Source organism: Chiloscyllium plagiosum, chromosome 30 (assembly GCF_004010195.1).
Source record: "Chiloscyllium plagiosum isolate BGI_BamShark_2017 chromosome 30, ASM401019v2, whole genome shotgun sequence".
Classification (NCBI taxonomy): Eukaryota; Metazoa; Chordata; class Chondrichthyes; order Orectolobiformes; family Hemiscylliidae; genus Chiloscyllium; species Chiloscyllium plagiosum.
In genome coordinates this window covers 1226788-1237762 of record NC_057739.1, presented here as the reverse complement: position 1 = coordinate 1237762, position 10975 = coordinate 1226788, and the positions used below count along the sequence as shown (strand labels likewise).

The 10975-nt window shown below is 43.6% G+C and overlaps 2 protein-coding genes across 5 annotated transcripts in view; one reads left to right on the top strand and one right to left on the bottom strand.

Moving 5' to 3' along the window:
* LOC122564682 (zinc finger protein 239-like) overlaps window positions 1-7362 on the top strand; it is a 22660-nt gene extending 15298 nt beyond the window's left edge. For 2 of the 4 annotated variants that reach the window (XM_043719772.1, XM_043719773.1), the window contains exons 3-4: window positions 3372-3581; window positions 6205-7362. In XM_043719772.1, coding sequence (XP_043575707.1) covers window positions 3565-3581; window positions 6205-7093 — 906 coding nt within the window. In that variant the 5' untranslated portion in view covers window positions 3372-3564 and the 3' untranslated portion in view covers window positions 7094-7362. Of the gene's footprint in view, window positions 1-3371; window positions 3582-3668; window positions 3979-4683; window positions 4806-6204 lie in introns of those variants that run through there. The other 2 variants (XM_043719774.1, XM_043719771.1) reach the window with 2 other exon arrangements.
* LOC122564683 (zinc finger protein 239-like) overlaps window positions 1-10975 on the bottom strand; it is an 88109-nt gene that overhangs the window by 7615 nt on the left and 69519 nt on the right. The gene's annotated exons all lie outside the window — the stretch shown is intronic.

Genomic DNA, 10975 nt, shown 5'->3' with positions numbered 1-10975 from the left:
TGCCACTCAGGTGGGTAGAGCTTGTAAGAAGGCCTATGGTGTATTAGCGTTCATTAGCAGAGGGATTGAATTCAAGAGTCGTGAAGTGATGTTACAGCTGTACAGGACTTTGGTTAGGCTACATTTGGAGTACTGTGTGCAGTTCTGGTCGCCTCCATTTAGGAAAGATGTGGAAGCTTTGGAGAGGGTGCAGAGAAGATTTACCAGGATGTTGCCTGGAATGGAGAATAGGTTGTACGAGGATAAGTTGAGCGTGCTAGGTCTTTTCTCATTAGAACGGAGAAGGATGAGGGGTGACTTGATAGAGGTGTATAAGATGATCAGGGGAATAGATAGAGTTGACAATCAGAAACTTTTTCCCCGGGTACAACAGAGTGTTACAAGGGGACATAAATTTAAGGTGAAGGATGGAAGGTATAGGGGAGATGTCAGGGGTAGGTTCTTTACCCAGAGAGTGGTGGGGGCATGGAATGCGCTGCCTGTGGGAGTGGCAGAGTCAGAATCATTGGCGAACTTTAAGTGGCAATTGGATAGGTACATGGATGGGTGCTTAAGCTAGGACAAATGTTTGGCACAACATCGTGGGCCAAAGGGCCTGTTCTGTGCTGTATTGTTCTATGTTCAATTTTTTACACTTTCTCCAGTAGGTACATCCATATACTGAATCAGAAAATTGTCTTGTATGCACTTAACAACTTCCTCTCCATCTAAACCCTTAACACTATGGCAGTCCCAGCCTATGTTAAAATCCCCTACCATAACCACCCGATTATTCTTAAAGATAACTGAGATTTCCTTACAGTGAAATTGAGAAACAAATTTGTATTAGGGGGACTATAATACAATCCCAATAAAGTGATCATCCCTTTCTTATTTCTCAATTCCACCTAAAAACTTCCCTGGATGCATTTTCTGGAATATTCTCCCTGAGTATAGCTGTAATGTTATCCCTTATCAAAAACGCTACTCCCATCCTCTCTTGCCTCCCTTTCTGTCCTCCCTGTAGCATTTGTGTCCTGGAACATTAAGCTGCCAGACCTGTCCATCCCTGAGCCATGTGTTTGTAATTGCTATAATATCCCAGACCCATGTTCCTAACCATGCCCTGAGTTCATCTGCTTTCCCTGTTAGGCCCCTTGCATGAAATAAATGCAATTTAATTAATCAGTCCTACCTTGTTCTCTGCTTTATCCATGCCTGTCCTGACTGTTTGACTCGCCTTTGTTCTCAGCTGAACCAGTCTCAGATTGATCTCTTTCCTCACTGTATCCCTAGGTCTTATTCCCTGCCCCCCCAATGGTACTAGTTTAAATCCTCCCAAGCAGTTCTAGCAAATCTCCCTGCCAGTATATTAGCCCCCTTCCAATCTGTCCTTCTTGTACAGGTCACTTCTACCTCAAAAGAGATTCCAATGATCCAAAAATATGAATCCTTCTCCCATACACCAGCTCCTCAGCCATGCATTTATCTGCTCTATCCTCTTATTCCTGCCATCACTAGCTCGTAGCACCAGGAGTAATCCAGATATTGCGCTTCTCAAAGACCTCCTTTTTAAATTCCTGCCTAACTCTCTGTAATCTTCCTTCAGAATCTCAACCTTTTCCCTTCCTGTATTGTTGGTTCCAATGTATGCAATGACCTCCTGCTGGCCCTTCTCCCCCTTGAGAATATTCTGCCCTCTCTCTGTGACATTCTTGATCCTGGCACCAGGGAAGCAACACACCATTCTGATTTTTTGTGCTGGCCACAGAAACGTCTGACTGTACCTGGGGTTAGAGAGGCCCCTAACACAATCGAACTCTTGGAACCCAACACACACCTCATTGCATTAGAGCCTGTGTTAATACCAGAAACATGGCGAATCTATCACCCCCTACATTTTTCCAAAACAGCATACTTGTTTGAAATGGTGGTAGCTACAGAAGACTTCTGCACTACCTGCCTACCTCTCTTACCTTGCCTGGAGTTAACCCATCTGTGTGACTGTATCTGCAACTTCTCCCCCTTCCTATAACTGCCATCCATCACATCCCCTTGGTCTTATAAGTTCCTCATGACCTCTAACTGTCTCTCCAACCAATCCATTTTATCTGATAGGATTCGCAACCAACTGCATTTATTGCAAATATAATCCTCAGTAACATGTAAACTCTTTCTAAATTCCCACACCTGACAAGAGCATATCACTCTACTAATGGCCATTTTTGCTTCTTTCAGTCTACAAACCCAGAAAATAACACTGTCCTATTCTTCTACTAAACACTGCTCCGGTTTGAATTAAACTTACGGCTTATGTTTTGAAGTTTAATCTGTAGACATATCTCAGTATAACATATAATCAAGAAAGAACCCATTCTACTCACTACTGCAGACCCTCTGAAAGGCCATGCTTAAAATATTCACTTATCTGTTTCTGTGCAGTGACCTCTTCCAAACAGGTTCCTCCAAGATTAGTTGTGAATTTCACTGTTTGTTCATTTTCCCCAGATACACTCCGATGTCCAGCAATAACTGAGTTCAAATAGGGTGAATACACTCAATCTTTTTTCCAGATTTGGGGTATTGAGCACTAAAGGATATCAGTTTAAGGTTGGAGGGGAAAGAACCTGAGGGGCAACTTTTTTACACAGAGGATAGTACACACATAGAATGAGCTGCCAGCGGAAGTGGTTGAGGTGGGTACATTAACGCTATTTAAAAGGCATTTGAACAAATCATTGTAAGAAATGGGGAAGTGTGTTGTTTTCGCAAAAAGGTAGTGATAATAAGCTTAAGTATAGTGCTGATAAATTGAGTGTAAAGGGCAGCTGCAGACAATGATTAAATCAGCAAGCACTGGGGAAATGTATAATTGGGTACTAACTTTAGTGCATAATTATTCTAGTAAATAATTTCTTTCATCATGATAGTTTAAATAATTTAGTCTCAGCAAAATAGCTGAGATAGCTGAAACACATAAACTAGGCAAGAAAAGATACATTGTTAAAATGTATATTCAGGAATGGAATGTACCTACGAACCATGGAAGGTGTTACAAGCAAACAGATAAAGTGAAAGGAACATGAAGATCCAAGTTTAGCAAAATCTTCCTTATGTCAGCACTTACATAGGGAAGGGTCACCAACTTGGAGGGGAGGGGGGAATACTAAGAGCGGATCGCAAGTTAGTCAGAGAATAAAGTTGATTGCGTAATGTAGGAGTCAGAAGAGGTGACCTCACGCACCTCAAAAGCATAACTGTGTACTAGTTTGAATGTTCACTGCTCATTTGCTTCTGCATTTGATGCCCTTTTTTGCAAGATCACAGAATAAATAGTCTTGTTTCCAGTTTTGGTGGTCTCGTGTAATTTTATTAAAACTTGTTTCTAACAGATTTGGGGGCTCGTCCCGGGATCCCAAGCTCCAGTCACTCAGCATTTTTGGGAAAACTGAGAAGGTGCACCTCGCTGATTTCGGCGGTCTCTAGTTTCCCTCCTCGCTGCGGCGGCTTGGGCAAGCGTGTTCCGGACTGGGAGACCCTGGAAACAAGACGGGCAGTCGTGGTGGGCTCGGTTGGGTAACTCTTATGTGCACAAGACCCGGGTAAGAAAGGTCTTAAAAGATTTATCCGGGCGACAGGGGTAAGCAGCGGTATTTGCTGCCAGTTGGATATATCCAGGGGACTGGGGTAGGCAGCGCTAGTTACTGCTGCCAATCGGATATATCCGGGTGACCGGCAGAGGTAGTTGCTGTTGCCAGGTGGATATATCCAGGGAACCGGGGTTCCGGGCGACCAGGTTAGGCGAATCTGGTTGACCAGGGTAGGCAGCGGTAATTGCTGCCAGGTGGATATATTGCCGCTGAAGTGGCTCATCTTCCAACCAATGGGCGTGAGTGAGGGGCGAAAGCAGCGGGATCACACGTGACCATTGACTGCACATGTGCATTGCCCCCTGACTGGTGAGTGCGAGAGGAGGAGAAGACGGAGATGGCCGGAAAGGTGGGAGTTCTAGTTGAAACCGAAAGGAAAATTGAGTCACTCTGGACTAGTAGGTTTCATAAACACTCAGTGTAGGCTGCTAGACCCGAAGTAGAAACTCCCGATTCCGCGCTCAGGAACTGAGGTGATGATAGGTCCCGGGTTACCGCCGCCATCTTTATCAGGGGCAAGGCACAGGGATGCACGTGGTTTCTAGGCGAAAGTGGGGGCTGCAGTTTGTAGGATAATAATTGAGACTGGGATCTCAAAAACAAATTGTGATAGTCAGCAGAGTCGTCAGAATCTGAGTATCATTGTCATTTAACTGTGGACGGTGAAAGGTTTGTCTGTGGGGAAATATCTCTGATCTGTCTGTAAATTGAGAAAATGTTCAAAATCTATGGTTAGATCCCCTTGGTATATGAGGAAGGAGATACTGGCCTAAGAAGGAGCATAGATTTATCTAAATTACACTTTGTCTCTTTGAAGGAACTGTCATATTTAGTCCCAATCACCCACTTCATGATTTTAACCTATAAACGTATTCTCAATCACCTTTAAAATTCCTTATAGATTTGAATTCCTGCACTTTTTCAGGTGGAATGTTCCAGATCCTGACAACCATCTGTTGAGCTGCACTGGAACAGTACAGGAGGCTGAGGTCAGTGTAAGTGTGGGCAGACGATGAAAATGACAAGGTCGCACAGTGAGTGATGCTTGGCTCAAAGAGAGTGCTTTAGAGTTGGCTAAGACAAGGAGAAGGTGAAGCTGAAAGTCTGAATGTGATGCTCAGTCTCAGTTCGGGCAGTTCAGAAAATGATACAGTCCCCAGTGGGAACAGCCGATTTGTAAGTGATACCTGTAGACGAGGCTTTTTATGTTTTTAAAAGGGGATTTTAGATTATAACAAATGCTTGAAATGAAAGAAGATTGCTAGCTCATTTACATTCTCTTCAAGGCAGTAACTAGCTGAATCTAGAGACGAGTCATGGCGTGCCCCTTGCACAATTTGAGAGATAAGGGATGTTTCCAGAGTCCCTGGTGGTCATGTGTGCAGGATATGTGTCCATCTGCAGCTAATGTGTAATAGGTTTTCAGAGCAGGAGCTGCGGATGGACTCACTGTGGAGCATCCCTGATGCTGATAATGTTGTGGACAGCAAATTTAGCGAGTTAGTCATACAGCAGGTGAGGATTTCACAGGCAGAAAGGAAATGGATGGCCATCAGATAAAGTAAATGGAAGTGTAGCAGATGTAACTACAACCTATATTCTGTGCAGCCACAACATGACCTCGCAACTTCTCTACTCAATGCACTTACCGTTAACAGCTACCGTCCCAAACACCACCTTCACGATCCTGTCTACCTTCATCTCCACTTTCAACTAATTGTGATCTTGCACCCAAGGTCTCCTTTTCAATAACAATTTCCAGGAACTTACCATTAAGTGTGTAAGTCCTATCCTGGTAACATCTTTTTGAAATCAGTGAGACTAGAATTGAGTGCAGTATTCTACAATTGGCCTCACCAATGTCCTACACAACTGCAAGATGACGTTCCAACCTCTGTATTCATAGAATCGTAGGAAGCAGGACATTTGGCCCATGAGATCACACCAACTATCCAAAGAGCATCCCACCCTATCTCTTTAAACCTGTATGTCTAATCCATCCAACATGTGCATCTTTGGACTGAGAGAGGAAACCAGTACACGTGGAGGAACCCCATGCAGACATGGGGAAAATGTGCACATTCCACACAGTGTAGAATCGAACCCAGGGTCCATTTATTGATCAGTGTACTACCAATAAGGACAAATGTGCCCAATGTTGTCTTCTGTGCTCAATCCACCTGAAACTCAACTTTCCAGGAACAAACATCTGTCATTACCCTCCAGTTCCTCTGAAGTGCGATGGGTAGAAAACAGGAACCACATTGGGTCATAGCTCTATAAAATGCCTCTGCTTTCTGCTGACTCTCCAACCTTGGTCTCTTCCTGTAGTTTTGTGCAAAAACTCATTCCCTTCCCTGAAAGACATTTCTGAATGAGTTCAGTTTTAATGATGATCTAGCGGTTTCCCCAAGTGACCAGATTATTTTCTCTCAGTTTCACAGCCTGTGTGTTCTTCTGATTTCTCCGAATACATTTGCTTTCTGTTTGTAAGGTTGTTTTGCAATGAGAGATTTCAACAAATTAACATCCAGATCTGACAGTCATTGTGTTTGTAATAATCTCATTATCTCAGGATTTTGAGCATTGAAGGAAAAAGCACCATTCACACCGGGGAGAAACACATATCGTCTGTGTGTGGAAAAGTCTGTGAAGATTCATCTGAAATGTCCAAACGCCAGCACAGTCACACTGGGGAGAGACCATGGAAGTGTGAGGATTGTGGGAAGGGATTTCTTTACCCATCCCGTCTGGAAACTCACCAACTCAGTCACACTGGAGAAAAGCCATTCACCTGCTCGGATTGTGGGATGGGATTCACTCAGTCATGCCACCTGCTGACGCACCAGCGAGTTCATACCGGGGAGAGACCATTCACCTGCTCTCAGTGTGGGAAAGGATTCAGTCAGTCCTCCGGCCTGCAGATACACCAGCGAGTCCACACTGGGGAGCGACCATTCACTTGCTTCGATTGTGGGCAGGGGTTCACTCAGTTATCCAGCCTGCAGTTACACCAGCGAGTTCACACTGGGGAGAAACCATTCACCTGTTCTGAATGTGGGAAAGGATTTGCTCGGTCATCCCACCTGCTGATACACCAGCGGGTTCACACTGGAGAGAGACCGTTCACCTGTCCTGAATGTGGGAAAGGATTTGTGCAGTCATCCAAACTACAGCTACACCAGCGAGTTCACACTGGGGAGAAACCGTTCACCTGTCCTGAATGTGGAAAGGGGTTCGTTTGCTCCTCTAAACTGCTGGAACACCAGGGGGTTCACACTGGGGAGAAACCATTCACTTGCTCAGTGTGTGGGAAAGGATTCACTCAGTCATCCAAGCTGCAGAGTCACCAGCGAGTTCACACTGGGGAGAAACCATTCACTTGCTCCACTTGTGGGAAGAGGTTTAGCCAATCATGCAACCTGCAGAGACACCAGCGCCTTCACACTGGTGAGAAACATTGACAGAGTCAACTCACCAGCTGGTGCACCAGTGAGTTCACTGAGGGGAGAGTCCTTTCACTTGTTCCATATGTGGACGGGATTCGCTGTCATCCATACTGGGTGGGCATTGGTCACATGCTCTGTTTGTGTAAATGGATTTATTATTTGTAAATGCACCGGTAAATTCACAAAGAATCACAGGTGAAGGGTTTTGCTTTTTCTTACACAGAGGAATGTAGCTTGTTCATTGGGCTGTTTGTATTGATATAAATAAACCCAGCTCTGTTAAAGTGGCTGACGATGTAGATAAATGTTGATATAATTGTTTACATGTATGGTATGTTTTGAAAATGATCACATTGTAAGTATGTGACACTGGGTAAGGTCTATCCGCAATGAGTGTTCTATTAACGATCAGTGTGGCGTTTTGATGCTGTTATTGATATCCAAACCATGTTTTCTAGACCTTTTTCCGATGTTGGTTGTAATGAGTTCCTGACTATCTGACAGTGGTGGATTTGATGCTATTTTTGTCTATATCCAGAAACAGGTCCAGAAGACGTGGTTTGATGATGTTTATAAACACCACAGGTTCAGTGACTTGTTTGGGATAAAAATTATACACATCAGCTTTTCATTGAATCCATGTTGCATCAAGTCTGCCTCTTTCTGAGAGATATTCATGTGTACACTTCATCTGAGCAGTTGGGAGAAGGCACATCCAGAGTGATGTGCCTTACAGCTATATCTGTAATGGTGGGAATTTAGTTATCAGTGCTGTTGGGTGGTGTTAACCTAACGTGGCAAGTATATGGAATCTAAAGACAATCAATAAATGTGTCAGGAAGGCATGGACATTACAAGCCAGTTAAGCTTTAACATAGTTGAATGGCATTGATTTTAATGATGAGTTTGATGAACAAGGCAGAAAAATTAAGGATGCAAATTAAAATATGGGACTATGGTGACATGGCTGTCACTGAGACATGTTGAGAGAGAGGCAGGATTGGAGGCTCAGTGCTCCAGGATATAGGGTCTTCATTTGAGACAGTGAAGGAGGCAGAAGAGGAGGGGGCGTCACCATTATGTTCAGGGTATTTATTACAATTTCAAAAACTCTTTCAATAAACCCATTTGGGTGGACAAGCAGGTAAAAAGGGAAATTTCAGGGAAGTGTAAATGTAATAGGGTCGTAATAGCAGGGAATTTCAACTTCCCCAGCATTAAGTTTTGGAGATGCTGGTGTTGGACTGGGGTGTACAAAGTTAAAAATCACACAACACCAGGTTATAGTTCAACAGGTTTAATTGGAAGCACTAGCTGTTATAGCCTGTAAGTTCTGTGTCTTACAATTGTGTCCTCCACAACCACCTGGTGAAGGATTGGATCTCCAAAAGATAGTGCTTCCAATTAAACATGTTCGACTATAACCTGGTGTTGTGTGATTTCACACTATGCTCATCATAGTGTGAAAGGTTTAGAGGAACATTTTTTTTTAAAAAGTCTCCGTATAGCTTTTGAAGCCAGTATCTGGAAGTCTCAACAAGGATAGGGGCAGGTCCTGGACTTAACATTAGGTAACCAAGGCAGACAAGTGGTAGAAATATCAGTGGGGGATCATTTTGTAGAGTTATCATAACTGTTTCAGCATTGTTATAGAAAAGGACAAGGATGGTTCTGTAAGTTCCAAATTGGTTTGTTTTAATAAAACCCGATATGATTTGGCCAGAGTGCACAGGGAGCAGATATTTTTCAGGTTAACGTACAACAGGGAATTTAAATGGGGAAGTAAGGAGAGCTATAAGGGGAACAGGAATTGATACAGCCAGGTAAAATAAAGCAAAATGCTCAGTTGTTTAATGGTTAAAGGATAATGGGAGAATGAGAGAAGCGCATTGAGGACCACAGAGGTAACCTATATGTGGAACAAGAGGGTGTAGGCCTGGTTGAGGCGCGAATCGGGGAGAATATTTATGATAGAATTCAAAGAAATTTGCACAGAGAGAGAGGAGGTTTAGTGTCACCTGGCAGGCTTAAATGCAAATAAAGCTCCAGAGTCAGGTGAAATGTATCCTATATTATTGTGGTGATAACTTGTTAGGATGAAATGGCAGTGCCACTTGCAAATATTTTCATTTCTCCTCTCACTACAGGAAAGCTGCAAGAGGACTGAAGGAGGGTCAAAGTGGAACTTTTATTCAAGAACGAAGCAGGGAATGAACCATGAAACTGCAAGCCAGTCAGCCTCACCTTGGTGGTGGGGAGACTATTTGAAGTAATTCTGAGGGCCAGGTTACATTTGCATTTGGAGAGAGAGAGATTAATCACGGACAGTGGGTGATGATTGAGAAATATTTTTCTGACTGGAGTTCTGTGTCCAGTGGCCAGTTGAGTGTTTGGCCTTTCCTGTTTCTGGTTTATGAATGACTTGTGTAAATCATCTCAGACTTGAATGTAGGAGGATTAATCACTTAGTTTGCAGATGATACAAAAGTAATGGGTGGCAAGTAGTGAGGAGGGTAGCCTTAGCTTACAGGAGGGAATAGACGGGCTGGTCAGGTGGGCTGATCGGTGTTAAATTGATTTTCAATCTGGGTTAGTGAGAAGCAACATATTTGGACAGGATAATTTATTCATTGCATTTGCCTGTTATCCATGAGGTTAGTAGACCAGCCAGGGAAGGAAGAATATATTGTTTCCCCATAAGCATATTCAGTGACACAGTCCTGGATAGTCAATGGGATTTTGGCAGCAAGATAATTCTGCTCAAATGTTGTTTGGTCGACAGTTAGACCTCAAAAGATAGCTTCTAATGTATGGTGCTGCAAATTATGAAAGAAAATGGAATGTTGACCTTAATTGCTAATTGAACAGCAGATTTTCTACCAACTGGCCTCCTATAGCGAGTGTTTGAATCCTATTTTACAGTATTAGAAATGTGTTTTTTGCCGGATAGCTTTGAAATTTCTGTCTGCAAATCTTTCCCTTCCAATATTGTTTTGATTTTTAAAAAATTATCACTGACAGTGCAGGGAAATAATTCAGAATGTGCAATTCTAGTGTCTACGTGAGATTCTCTTTAAATCCGAAAAACAGTTACCTGCCCATGTACTCTCCCTTCCTTGAAGAAAGTGAGGACTGCAGATGCTGGAGATCAGGGTCGAGAGTGTGGTGCTGGAAAAGCACAGCAGGTCAGGCAGATGCCTTTTAAATGCTTCAATTATACCAGCCTGTAAACTTCCTCTGGCAGCTCATCCATACACGTACCTCCCTCTGCATAAAAAAATTGTCCCTTTTATATCTTTACCTTCTCTCCCTAAACGTATGCCCTCTAGTTCTGCAGTCTCCCACCTCAGGGAAAAAACTTTGTCGATTTATCCTATCTATGCCCCTCATGATTTTAAAAACCTCTATAAGGTCACCCCTCCGCCTCCGCTCCAGGGAAAACAATCCCAGCCTATTCAGCCTCTCCCTATAGCTCAAATCCTCCAACCCTGCAAACATGCTTGTAAATCTTTTCTAAACCCTTTCAAGTTTCACAACATAGGAAGGAAACCAGAATTGCACGCAATATTCCAAATGTTGCCTAACCAACGTCCTGTACAGCTGCAACATGACCTCCCAACTCTTATATTCAACAGGAGAAAGTGAGGTCTGCAAATGCTGGAGATCAGAGCTGGAAATATGTTGCTGGAAAAGCGCAGCAGGTCAGGCAGCATCCAGGGAACAGGAGAATCGACGTTTCGGGCATAAGCCCTTCTTCAGGAATGAGGAAAGTTTGTCCAGCAGGCTAAGATAAAAGGTAGGGAGGAGGGACTTGGGGGAGGGGCGTCGGAAATGTGATAGGTGGAAAGAGGTCAAGGTGAGGGTGATAGGCCAGACGGGGGTGGGGGCGGAGAGGTC